General features: G+C 39.8%; 2 protein-coding genes across 4 annotated transcripts in view; one reads left to right on the forward strand and one right to left on the reverse strand.

Annotated features, from left to right (window-relative positions):
- Positions 1–13,709, reverse strand: part of TRAPPC3L (trafficking protein particle complex subunit 3L) — a 64,078-nt gene extending 50,369 nt beyond the window's left edge. Inside the window, exon 1 of one of the 3 annotated variants that reach the window (XM_045843719.1) lies at positions 13,655–13,709. The gene's annotated coding sequence lies outside the window, so the exon portion shown is untranslated. Of the gene's footprint in view, positions 1–13,403; positions 13,505–13,654 lie in introns of those variants that run through there. The other 2 variants (XM_045843721.1, XM_045843720.1) reach the window with 2 other exon arrangements.
- On the forward strand, positions 1,398–5,511 carry CALHM4 (calcium homeostasis modulator family member 4). Its single transcript, XM_045843716.1, has 2 exons — positions 1,398–1,955; positions 5,119–5,511. The coding sequence occupies exons 1-2, from the start codon at positions 1,398–1,400 to the stop codon at positions 5,509–5,511; spliced, it is 951 nt and encodes a 316-aa protein (XP_045699672.1).
- Position 13,710: the final 1 nt, after the last annotated feature.

A 13,710-nucleotide genomic window follows, 5' to 3' on the forward strand; every position in this document is an offset into this window, starting at 1 on the left:
ATAGGTTCTTTTGAATTGGTGATTCAGAATTCTTAGGGCATAATCCCAGCAGTGGAATTGCTGGGTCAAAAGGCATTTCCATTTTTAGTTTTCTGAGGAAATTCCGTACTGTTTTCCACAGTGGCTGCACCAGTCTGCATTCCCACCAACAGTGCAGTACGGTTCCCTTTTCTCCACATCTTCTCCAACATGTGTTTGTTGGTTTATTTATGATGGCCATTCTGACCAGTGTGAAGTTCTATCTCATTATGGTTTTAATTTGCATCTCTCTGATGGCTAATGATGCTTAGCATCCTTTCATATGTCTCTGGGCCCTCTGTACGTCCTCCTTGGAGAAGTGTCTGTTCAGGTCCTTTGCCCAATTTGTAATTGGGTTGTTTGTCTTCCTGGAGTGGAGTCCTTTAATTTGTTTTTAACATATTTTAATTATTTGTCTTTTTGTATTGCACTTTGGGTAAATTCTTCAGCATTAGCATTCACTAATTATGTATTTAACCATGTCCAGTTGAGTGAGTTTTTGAAAACAGAAAGTTTATCTTATTCAGTTTTTATAAGCCCAAACAGGCCTAGTCCAGTGGCTTTTATATAGAAAGTATACAAAAAAAATTTGCTGATTAAGCAAATATAGAAAACATCTTACACATTATTTCTTCTGTATAGATATATAACTTTATTAATATATAAATATCACATTTCCATAGAACAAAAATATGTCACATTAAAAATTTACATAAATTAGCACATTATTATATTATATTCTGTCAATATAAAAAGACTTTTATATAATGTTAGAATGCTCTTTTCTGGTGATTCAGTTTTAAGGGTACCCAAGACTTGTTTTCCTCTTTTTAGGAAAGCATTTGGGATCTTCTGGCAGAACTCTTGGGTTATGGACACTTCAGAGAGCTCTAAATATTGGATCAGTTTATTTTTTGATATCTTTCATTATTCTTTATGTCATAATTTTATGGTGAGGAAATCCTGGACTAGTCCAAAGGTGAGAACGTTCTCTGCTTTGCTCCTAATGCTCTGTTTGCTGGTGCCGAGCATTCTGTGTCACACGGAGCGGCACCTGGAATGCTGTCAGTAGTCTGCTTTGCATGCAAGCCATGCTCTCTTTAGTGGAAAGACACACTGAAGAAGTTTTCCCCATCACTCACACCAGATGAACCCTTCTCTCAATTTCTTCCAGCTATTAATGTAATCTGAAGTGCATTTATTAGGTCAGGACTCCCAAGGTGCACAAGGAAACATGCTAGAATCCTTTCAACATGTAAGGGTGTTGGGTTGACTGACACAACCAGTTGAACCAGTAAGATCCCATAAAATGGTTATAGCTGGAGGAGTCTAATGATCAGAAAGGGATACCAGCTGATCTGTGGAAGAGCTTCCCAACGATGGGTGCAGCTCTCAACCGTATTGTATCTTCTTTGCAGAAAAGTGGAACATTGATCAACTCTTTAATTGCTGCTTTGACTATTGGTGGGCAACAGCTGTTCTCCTCTTTCACATTCAGATGTCCCTGTCAGGTTGGGAAAAACTTCTATTATGGTTCTGCTTTCCTAGTCATCCCTGCCCTGATCCTTCTGGTTGCCGGCTATGCTCTGAGAAGCCAAATGTGGACAATTTCCAACGAATACTGCTGCAAATGTGCCCCTCCACACCGAAGAATCAGCCTCCTGGAGCGCAAGCTGGCATGCCTTAGGTTCTGCAGCATCACCGGGAGGGCACTCATTGCTCCATTGACGTGGCTGGTGACGACCCTGATGACAGGCACGTACTACGAATGTGCAGCAAGTGAATTTGTATCTGTGGACCATTACCCAGTGTTTGACAACATCAATGCCAGCAAACGGGAAGAGATCTTAGCTGGGTTTCCATGTTGCACATCAGCTCCATCTGACATGAACCTGGTAAGAGATGAGGTATCACTTCTGCACAGATACCAGTCACAAGTAAGTTCTTGATTTCTTTTTTTGTCCTTTCCCATATTAACTACAGTCTGCACTCCCTGGAATCATTTCACATTCCTGCTGCTTGTCAAATTGTCTGATTATGGAACACAAACTAGATGCCGTTCATCAAAATGATTTCTACTGAGTAGCTATATCAATATAGTTAGGACATTGGGCTTTAGAATCACAGACCGAGGTTTAAGTCTTTCTTTGCTCTTTATTAACCTGCAAAACCTTAAGCAACTTATGTAACTAACCCATGTTTCAGTTTTCTCAGCTATAAAATGGGAATATTAATGGGATCTACTACATAGGGCTGGTGTGAGGAGTAAATGAGCTAATATATCGAGAGTACTCAGCACTGTGTCCAGAAGTTATGTATATAAAAATAATGAATTTTAGATTGTTATTAAACTTAATATTACCATATTACTAAATTTCACCTTGCCACATACATATTCTTAAAATGAATTTTTATAAATTAAAATATATAAAATTACAGTAAGCTTAAATATAATTAGAAATAAACTCCAATGGTGGTTTTAAACTGTGTCCTTAGACAGGTTTGTGTGAGGAGTGGGCTGAGGGAGGCTGGGGGAGGCCTGAACCCAATACACTTATGAGTTCAATAGGGGGTCACTGGCTTTCCTCAGTTTCTCCAAAAGGTGTAGGGAAAAAAAAAAACAAATTTTCAAACCACTGCCATACAGTAAAAATGTTATTTTTAAGCCACTTATTGTAAAAACATTTTTGACCCCTTACTTTTCAGTTATTAAAGTTTAGAAGTGCTAATAATATTTAGTTGAAAAAATACTGGCAGCTCACAGAATATTGCAGCGTTGTCTATGGCCCAGTTTAAGCAAAATGAGAAATCCCATTAAGGTAGGCTTTGTCTCAACCTTTTTATACTAGCCCTAAAACTCAGGCAGAGGAGCTCTGTGAATATAGGGGAAAAGTCAAGTAGTCAATGGAGAGATTTTAACTTTAAAAATATCCTTGCTTAAGAAAAACTAAGAGGTAATATGCAATGGTAACATTTTCTTAAGGTTAAAATAAAATGCCTTATTTAATGATACACAGACTTCCATGAAAGGATGTTTTTGCAGTTTTGATTGCTCTCTGCAAGTGGAATTTTGTTTTGGTGACAACAAAACTAATATTTATTTGGTTGCTCATCATATAGTATATATTTCATATCTTAACTCCAGTCCTCATAATCTTATGGGACAGATATAAGCAGTCCTATTTTAGAGATGAAGAAACCAAAGCTCAAAGAGTTTATGTAACTTTCTTAAGTTCACAGAGCTAATAAAGGGCCCCTTGAAAACATCACGCTGTTTCCATTTCATCAGGGCCTTCTGTAGTTACCTTCAACATCAGTCTCACTTGAGAAACACACACTGTCTTTCAGTAGAACTCCTCTGGGTTGACCACAAGATCAAATTCAAATTCCTTCTCTACCCACACCTCATTCTCAAATATCTTCCTGATCTTTGTTTCACTTCATTTCAATCTGCTTTCTACTCTGAGGCTAAAATTATTTTTCTAAATGAAAATTGTGATGAGCCTTCCCTCACACACTCCACATAATGTCCTTCAATGATTTCCTACCAGCCCAAGTACAAATCCAAATTCTTGGCATGACATACTAGACCTTCAATATCTGGCCCCTGACTACTTTTCCACATGACTCCTAGGACCCTATGAATCCAAATTTCTTGAGGTTTTCCGAACTCTTTATGTTCTTAGTTTTCTGTCTCTTTGGAACTCTCCTCAACTTCTTGCATTCTGTTGAATTCCTCTTTAGTAATTTTAGTGTGAGTATCATTTGCTCTGAGAAGTATTCCCTGATACTCTTCTCCTTTAAACAAGTTCATTTCTCTTCCACTGTGCTCCCTCAGGCCCGAATTTACACGTATCAAAAATTACCATATTTTACCATATTTCTTGGCTTGCTCTTTTGTTTTTCTCTTAAGGCTTAAAGACTGTGGAAAGAATGCATGTATCTTAAATTATGCACATCTGAGTCTCCACAACCAAGCACCATGCACAGCACATGGTAGCCATCAACCTGAGGCTCAATAAATGATAGTTGATGAATTTATGGGCATCTAAGATGGCCTTTCCTCCACCTTGCCAGCCTCCATTTAGTTTAATTGTGATTTGTATCACCTTGTAGGATTTAGCCTCCACAGAGTGCAGCTATGCCCCGGTTCACACACTGGCAATTCCAGGCCTGTCGGTGAGCCACAAACCGTGGAAGAGATGTCCACCTCCTGGACTGTGGCTGCCTACTGCTGGCTTCCCTAAATGTGTGAAACTTGTGTCTCTCACTTTATATAATGACTGCTGAATATTGGGAAAAAAGAAGAAAAATTAGAAGGAAATCAAAGGATTGTAAGAGTAGAAAACATCCATTCACATCAATCTTTAATGGTGGAAACTACACACTTGCAAATAAAATCTAGTTCATTTTCCTTTCAAAGTACATTTCAAAAAACGTCATAAAACAGCAAATGACTGTTTGAAGGGGAAGGAAATAAAAAGGAAAACAATAAGGTTTCCTTTTGTTTATATATTTATTTCCTTATATATTTAGAGACATAAGAGTCTGCTCACTGACTTCCTTCTTTGGTCATAAAAAATAAAAGGAAAGAGCAACTCAGGAAGAAATATTAATGAGTACTTGTTGGCATATCATTGAAGGTACCTTAGGAGGCTACCATTATTATCTATCATATCATCATTTTCATCACCATCATTATCAAATACTTAGTAAGCCCTCAGACAACCTGTACCTGGTGGTTGAAAACTAAGATTGGGCTAAAAGCAAAGCACATACTTTGTGTCCCTTTATGCGTGGGTAATTTGTGGGCTATAGCGTCTGCTACTTCAAGAACAATACTTAGAATCCATTCAACGTTAACTGAGCAAAATCCCTTGTAATCCAAAAATGAAGTTGAAATGATTGGGCCTATACCTCCATCATACTCATATCCATATCAAATGGTCAGCACCTTGTTAATGTGTTAAAAACTACAAAAACATATATCTTGTCCACAATTTAGTTCTCAATTTTGAAAGAATCCTTCTGAACATGGCTGTTTCTTGAATAATCGATGCATGGATATTTTCTGTTTTCCTTTTAAATAATTACATTAAGATGCTGGGCTGGATTTTGATCACCTTGGCAAGCATCACTGCCCTGGTCTCCTGCTGTGTGGTCAGATGCTGCTCGCCCCTCACCTCTCTGCAGCACTGCTACTGGACCAACCACCTGCACCAGGAGAGGGAGCTCTTCGAACAAGCTGCCGAGCAGCACTCGCGCCTCCTCGTCCTGCAGCGCATAAAGAAACTATTTGGCTTTGTTCCTGGAAGCGAGGATGTGAAGCACGTACGTATTCCTTCGTGTCAGGACTGGAAAGATATTTCAGCACCCAGTCTTCTCTGTTTGGGTAAAGACTTGCAAGGTCACTATAGCTTCCTTGGGGACCAGGAACATGAAGATGAGGTTAATGAAGAAAGCAAATCAAGAGGTATTGAATTAAAACCTTGATTATAGCAGCTTTGGAAATTCAGGTTGCTTGACACATACTCTGTTCTTACCATAATGGAGTTTCAATGTAATTTCTTCATCTTTTTCTCTCTCTTCTTTGTTTACATAAGTCCATTCAGAATGCTATTTCCAAAATCAGTTTGTCTGATAATTGTACCAATCTTCCTCTTTGAAATTTCATTGATGTTCTGGTAATGCCTATATTGGTCTTACTTAAATAAAACAATATGGAATTTGGAGTGCTATCAACATTTAAATCTTGGTTCTGTTACTTACTAGTTGTGCAAAAATTAATATTTTTGAGTGCCATTTTGTTGTGTGCTTCATAGTGCTGCTGTGAGGATCAAACGTGGCAATAGAAACAAAGTGCTCTCCACAGGGCCTTCCATGAAATAAGTGCTAACAGTTACCCTTTCCTTCCTCTTTGCACTCTGTGTCTTGTATCGCTCTTTTCCCTGTCTGTAATTTCTGGTTTTCTTTTTTTTTTCCTACCTCTATATTCAGAAACTTTTCACTACTTCTTCCTACAAGTTTACCTCTCTGACCTTCTGGATACCAAGATAAAAAGCCCTTTCAAGGCTGGCGACATGTATGGGAGAAGCCCATTGAAGGTCTTGAGTCATGCTGCTATAACCAGGGAAAGATGATGCATTATGGTATCATCATTAGTGTCATATGTGTTATTTGTAGCACCTCCATAGTGGGAGCACTTTTATAGCAATGACACATAAAGCTTCCCCTCTGTGCTCCACTACAGAGACACCATCTGTGTTTTTTCATGATCAAATTGCACCTTTGCACTCAAGGTCTATTTGGGGGGGCAAGGCTGCAAACTACATTTGTATATTCACTATCTAGAACTCCAGAAGGGGAGACCTGCCTGACTTTTCTCTGCATGACTTTGCACTTCTAAGACTTGACAGCTTTCTAGTTTATATTGATTATTTCTGATATATGTAGTGTTTTGTGCCTGATTTTTGCCACATTAAAGTAAGCAACTGGTTCATTGGCCAAAATAAACAAAATGAGAGCTTTTATTTTTTTTAAACCAAAACAATGACTGCTTACTGGGCAATGGACCAATTGCCAATAGTCAAGCTGACTTTCAAGATTCACTTTCAGGAACACCTGGCAACTTAACTATCTGAAAATCAATTACTTGGTAATCTAATTTTACATAATCATGAAAATAAGAGTATATTTTGTGTGAAATTATAGGTCCCTCAAACTTAATAGAAGCAAATAAAAAATAAATTCTGAGGGAACCAATTCTCGTTTTAACCAAGAGATGCACAGTGTAGTGAACTGCTAGGACAGGAGACCAGTCCCTCCTCCCCATCTCTTACTGGGCAGCTCAGTCTTTCTGAGGCTCAGTTTCTTCATCTATAAAATAGGGATAATGAGACCTTATCTGCTGGAAGGCAAAGAAATGAGCAGATGAATTCTTGAGGCCCCTTCTATATCTAATAAGATTTTTATGTTTATGTTTATATGTATACAGGTCAATGTGTATACAATTTCTGGAATAGTAGTAGGCCCAGGTTGTTTCTACTGGAAGAAAAACATCCTTGATTTGATTCTTAGTTTTCTCTAAAGACATTTGCTGGCATTCCACTTTTTACAAGTGGCCAAGGAAAATCACTCCACTTTGTCACCCAACTCTATGTACAGTACTTATGTGACATTACAAGAGGGATCTTTAAAAAGTAGAAGTGTGGAAGGTAAGTAGGGTCCTTGTTTGGCTCTGGTATAAATGAGCCATGTAAATGATCACATCCACTTTGTTCACTACACTCTCTTCCAGCTCTGAAATTCTATGGCTCCATTTCTCTGAAAAATTTTGAAATTCCTCTATATTGGGACACACTACTTAAAGCAACACTTTACATCATGCTCATAATCATTTTAATAGTTTTCAAGGACTGTACCAAAGTAAATACTCTTCAGTAAGATTTTCGGGTTACAGCAAAATGAAAGTGTTTGAAGTTCAAGTGTTATATCATCAAAAAGAAGGTAGTAGTTGTTTATATACTAACAGCAGGAAACTTTCTTTCCACTAGCTTCTGGGAGCCCTTTCTATAGGAAACTCTTTCAGAGTAGAAATACACAACTTATATTTTGAACCACTTAATCATGATCTTCTGCCATAGCTTTGTAGCAAAGAATTGCTAAGTATTCTTTGACCTCTCCACGTGGCTTCATAGGTTTTTATACCATCAGTGAATATTAAATGGTACACATTCTTGAGATTTAATTGTATGTATCCATTTTAAATTAAATAAGTTAAGTTCCCTAACAGACTCATAGACATGAAATCAGAGTTTGGTTACCAAAAGGAGTGGGGGCTGGCTGGGTGGGGGTGTTGAAGGGCTGGGTGAAAAAGGTGAAGGGACTAAGTAGTACAGATTTATGGTCACAAAATAGTCACAGGGATACATAGTTCAGCATAGGGAATATAGTCAATAATATTTTAATAACTATGTATAGTGGCAGGTGGGAACTGGAAATATCAGGGGGACCACTTTGTGAAGTATATGGTTGTCTACCCACAATGCTGTACACCCAGAGCTAACATAAAATAATATTGAATGTAAATTGTAATTGAAAAAAAAAAATTCACAGACTTTTTTTGTCCAGAGTATTCTTTTGTTTGATAATCAGCTAGACAAAATTTTTTCCACTAGTAATATTGTACTTTTTCCTCTTTATGTTTAATGGATTTATGTAACTTGAAAACATAATTGAATCAATTAAGCACTAATGCTCCCTTATACGTTGTTACCAAACTTTGACTACTACATCAAATGCTGTGGCCTGGTATTACACAGACTTGCTCATTTTTTACTACAACTTTTTCCGTTCTCTGACCCCCTCACTAGAATTTAAGTTACCTCCTTTCCAGGAGACAAATACAACTCCACTGTTCAGATGTGTTTTACTTGGCTTTCTTTGTTTTTGTTTTGTTTTGTTTTGTTTCATATTGTAGAATTATATTTATACTCATCATCTTCTTTTTCTCCTTTCTCTGTGCTCGATCGCCAATTCCATTTTTAAAAGTTTCTAAAGCACTATTGTAGTAAGGAACAGCAATATGACTTTACAAATGTTTTCTTGCATTCTGTTTTTAGCACAGAGGGAAATCCCATTTACCTTAAAACTTTGAAATGTCATGGCCAACCAAAAGCCTTCCAACTGCAAGACTAAATAGCTACTAGTTACCTCAAAATATAAAGTATAGAGATATAATTTTAGCTTCTAAGTAACCCTATCAGAATTTAGCACTGGTCCCAAAAGAGCAGACTGTCTTCAGAATAGCTACACAACTGGCTCCTTGCTCTATGGGACACAAATCTATAACTGTGATCCATGGACCAAAGAACAGTTGGATGTTATATTTCCAGAGAGACAAATCACATTAGTCTTGACTCAAATTATTTTTCTGTACTAACCACCAAATACAGTTCTCTAATCTCAGTACACCAGAACTCCAGTAAGAAATGGGTTTCATGTATTGTGTCCTCTGCTGTTCCCGAAAGGTCCAGACAGGTGGCCACACCCACCTGTAGTGGTGATGGTAGTAGCAGTAAAAATAATATGGTGTTTATTATTATATGCCAGTTACTTGAACCAAATTATCCCACTTACTACTTATAACAAACTAGTATGCAGATTCACATATTGTAAAATGAATTTCCTGAAATAACATTAGATAATAACAGAAAATGTGAAGGAACTTTGTGTAAAGTCTTAGACAAATGAAATGCTTTCCTATTGAGATGTTTCATTACATAACTAGTAAATCATGGAATCCAGGCCTACCTGACCCCAATAAAATAAGTTCCCCCATTTCACTGAGGAGGTAACTGAGGTATAGAGAAGTCCATCAGTTCACCAAAGGTCACATACCTATAGGTGATAGAGCCAGAATCCAATCCCTGTAGTGTGACATCTGCCCCGGTACTCCACTGCAATACAGTGACAGGAGGCAGATTATAAAAGTTCCAGGGCCTTGTAGGTATTGGGAAAATTCTCCTCCTACTCCTGTCAATGAATAGCTAAAACGTCCTGAGTTCCAACAATAAGATGCCATATCACATCTGAATCCCTCTTTTTCCACTTCCACTATTACTACACATATAAGGGCTTCCCTTCGAGGTACTGTGGTTCTTAGCAAAGTGACTTTTCCATGCTCACTGAGGTATAACTTTGGATCTGGGCTACACAACAGCCAGTGGTGCTGATTCTATCAGCCACAGACAGGTGTGACCAGGAAGCTTGGTCTTCTCTTTCTTACTCAGGGCATGGCAGAACACCACAATAATCCATCCACTTGTTTCCAGTAGGGCATAGTTATGCAGGGTCAAAAGAAGATCAGGAAATTACACTCTGTCATCAGCCATATGGTCTTATACAAGTCAACATCTCTGGGACTTTAATTACCCCTTAGAAGAGACAGGGGAGGGCGATTAAGTTGTGGGACTGGGTGTACCGAGTCATGAACTCCTTTGAAGAGCCAATCTGGAGAAAGCTCTTCTGAGGAAATACCCAGAAAAACTGCGCATACACAGACACAGGCCCATGCACCTCAGAATTTGCATACTGTGGTGGACTAAATACTGCCTTTCCCAAAGATGTTCGTGTTCCAGTTCCTGGAACTTGTGAACATTACCTTTTATTTTATACGGCAAGAGGCGTTGCAGACGTGAAGTTAAGGTTCTTGAGAAGGGGATATTACCCTGGACTATCCTGGTGGGCCCAATATAGTCACAAGAGTCCTTATAAGTGGGTCGAGGGAGAATTCAGTGTCAGAGAGAAGGCAAAGTGGCAACAGAAGAGGAGTGTCAAGGCCTGTGAGAGTGATGCCTGGGAAATAGTAATGGCTGTGAAGATGGAGCAGGTAACAGGCCAAACCAAGGAAATGGATTCTCCCCTGCAACCTCCACAAGAAACACCCAGTAAGAAAGGGGGGTGGAGGGCAAGAGGGAGGAAGGGAGACAGAAAGGAAAGAATATGAATGGGAATAAACATAAATAATTCTAGTGTAATTGTAGGTTCCAAAGGAAAGTAAAGGGGTGCGTACTAGTGAGAAAAGGTGGTTAAGTAGAATACGGGGGTAGCCTCATCAACAGTTACATTTGAGGAAAGACTTGAAGGAGGGGAGGGGAAGCAATTAGGGTATGAGAGGAAGAGCACTGCAGAGGGAACAGAAAGTGCAAAGGCCTTAGGAGAACCTGTTTTGCATGTTGGAGCAACAGCAAGGAGGCTAGTGTGGTGGAGCAAAGAATAGGTGGCAGGGCAATAGGAGGTAAGGTCAGAGAGGTAACAAGAGCTGGGTGAGTGTCACGGAGCCAGATGCTATGGATCCTATATTGTAAAGATGTGATTTTAATCTGAGGTGGGTGGAGCAGTTAGGAGCAAAAGAGTAATGTGACCTGACTTACAGTGCCTCCATTTTGATAGGTCATTTTTATCGGTTAGGAAAATTTTTTAAATTTTTATTTTTAAAAATTTATTTAAAGAGCCCTGACTGGCGTAGCTCAGTGGATTGAGCGTGGGCTGCGAACCAAAGCATCCCAGGTTCGATTCCCAGTCGGGACACATGCCTGGGTTGCAGGCCATGGCCCCCAGCAACTGCACATTGATGTTTCTCTCTTTCTCCCTCCCTTCCCTCTCTAAAAATAAATAAAATCTTTAAAAAAAATTTATTTAAAGATGTTACCAACTTTCTTGCTCATTCTATTATCCTCACTTGTCATTTTGGCCTCAAACCATCTTTGACTCCTCTCTCTTACAACCCACATCGAACCCTGACACACCTCTATTTTCCAAGTATATCCAGTACTTAGTCAGTATCTCACCACCTTGACTCATAAAGCTCTGGTCCAAGCCATCGTCTTTTGCTTGGATTATTACCATAGACTCCTAATTGGTCTCCTTACTTTCAGGCTTTGTCCCCATTACATATACTTACACTTAGTAGCTAAAGTAATGTAGGCAGACTGTCATTCTTCCAGCTAAACCCTCCAATGACCTGCAACCAGTTCACTGTGCACCAGCCATACCGGCTTCCAAAATATCGAGTGGCCTGTTTAGGAACTTTATGTTGTTCCCTCTGCCCAAAAGCCCTTTTCCCAGTAACAACTCTGATCTAAGGATATCCAGGAAAATAAACCCCTTGTATTTGCAAGTAAGTTACTTCATGCATTTTATTTGATTCTATCTTCAGAATCTCTGCTTTTTTCCTCAAAGTTTAAAAGAATGCCCCAATCAACCCTTAATACATTAGTGTTGGGAACTGCCCTGCCTGGTATCAGAAGCTGTAACACCACCACCCCCGCCCCCCCCCCCCCTCCACCCCAACGAAGGCTAAGGCTGAGGGAGTGTCCTTGGACCATAAGCCAGGAAGGAGACAAAAGCTTATCTCCCTGGCAGGAGTGCTGCTTCTGCTGCTTCATTCATAACTGAACCCCAATGCTTGGTCAGTTAGCCAATGATGGGTAAGATTCCCCAAGGGGGAAACGACCTAAGACAGGCACGATCATGTGAGAGGCCCCCAAGGAAGGACTTTGGGGGCTACAGCAAAAAGGGGTGATGGACCCTCGCCCTTCGGCTTTGACATAGCCTGAGTACTCATTGTCTATGAGAAAAATCTCCTAATCTCTTGGCTGCCTTAGTTCCCTTGCTCCACCTAAGCCTGAAACGACAGAGGGTGGTGCAGCTCTGTGCTGGAAAGGGCGGGTCCCCGGGTGATCAGGCCTAAGAAAGAATAGTAAAATCCTGTGAAACCTGCTTTGTTTAGAATGCTCCCAATTAAATAAGGGTCCAAGCAAGAAGTAAGTTTGTTCCCCAAAGTTTTACAGCTCTTTGACCCTGACTCAAAACAGGCCCTCAGACTTCCTTGTTATCTATTGTTTGATCCTTACTTCCTAGCAATGAGTAATGAGCTTTTACCTGAATTCTTATGCAAACAAAAACAATAAAAAGCCTCTCTGGAGGGGGAACCGGGCACTCTCCCCACGGGGGGGGGGCATTTCGTTCCTACTTCCCCACAGGACCTGGTTGTCTGTGTATGTTTTTAGCATGTTTCGATGAACATCCACAGCCAAGATGGATACTGCTGGCCGGTATCCACCACACATTAGGGTATAGAAAGGCACCTGATTATGTTTCAACGTATTCCTGTTCTAAGTGAGCAATACTTCCTAATACAGGATCAAGATGCTTTCTGGTCCATGGGACATCACCATTTTAGAATGATGACAGAAACACTTGAGAGCACCATTAGGGACCTTCTTATTAAAAACTGTTTCCCCCACTACACAGGTGAAACCAGCTTTAATACAAAAAAACAAAAGAAAAATATTGTAAGTGTAAAAAATCTCCTAATGGAGTATTTTCTTACATTTCCCGTTTATTTTTACTTAACCATGTTAAGTCAAACACATTATACACATAAATAATTCTTTAAGAGTTTCCTCATAAAAGTATATGTTTATTTAGCCATTTGCTTAGATTTTGCCATTACAGTTCGAAAATTTTCTTTGTAACTGATGAGATGAACGTGGAGATAGATGTATTTTAAATACAATCCTCACTTTTATTCTCCCAAGTCAAAGGTTCTGAACATTTTTCAGAGTACTGATACTTTTACCTTGCTTATCAAAACTGTTATGGAAATCTACACAACCCCTTCATTAATTCATAGAAATACGCAATCACAGACATCTTTAAAACCATATCCAGCTGCATTCATTTTACAAATTTAAAAGGGAAGCCTAGGGATCCGAATGTAGAACCCAGATCCCCAGACTTGCAGTCGATTTCTCCCCCGATTCCCTTAGAGAGTGACCATTCAGGAGTTGGGCCCAACCTTCCGTACCCACGGGACCCACCAACAGATATTCTGCCACTCTGTTCACCGGGCTTTACACAGCTCTCGGCCTCTCGCCCAACTCCCGCGGGACGCCAAGGATCTTACAGGTTGGAGAACCGTAGAAATCACCTGGACCGCACCATTAACCCACACCACAACGAGCATCGGTACCCCCCGACCAGGCCAGCGGGTCTCAACTCAGAAACCAGAAACGACTGATTTCTCACACGCTCCCCCTGCCCCCTCTGGCCAACACCCGCAACTCCCTACCCCGGCTCCGGGAACGCAAACCCGACTTTCAGCCCTGATGTGTCGAGCGCCGATGC

The sequence above is a fragment of the Phyllostomus hastatus genome, unplaced genomic scaffold, assembly GCF_019186645.2.
Source record: "Phyllostomus hastatus isolate PE091 unplaced genomic scaffold, TTU_PhHast_1.1 phas_contig_40, whole genome shotgun sequence".
Taxonomy (NCBI): Eukaryota; Metazoa; Chordata; class Mammalia; order Chiroptera; family Phyllostomidae; genus Phyllostomus; species Phyllostomus hastatus.

Excerpts from the sequence above, each read along its gene's own strand:
- CALHM4 (XM_045843716.1), top strand. The coding sequence starts at position 1,398 with ATGGGTGCAGCTCTCAACCGTATTGTATCTTCTTTGCAGAAAAGTGGA. Across the intron at positions 1,956-5,118 it reads TGCACAGATACCAGTCACAA|ATGCTGGGCTGGATTTTGAT; the intron begins GTAAGTTCTTGA and ends AATTACATTAAG.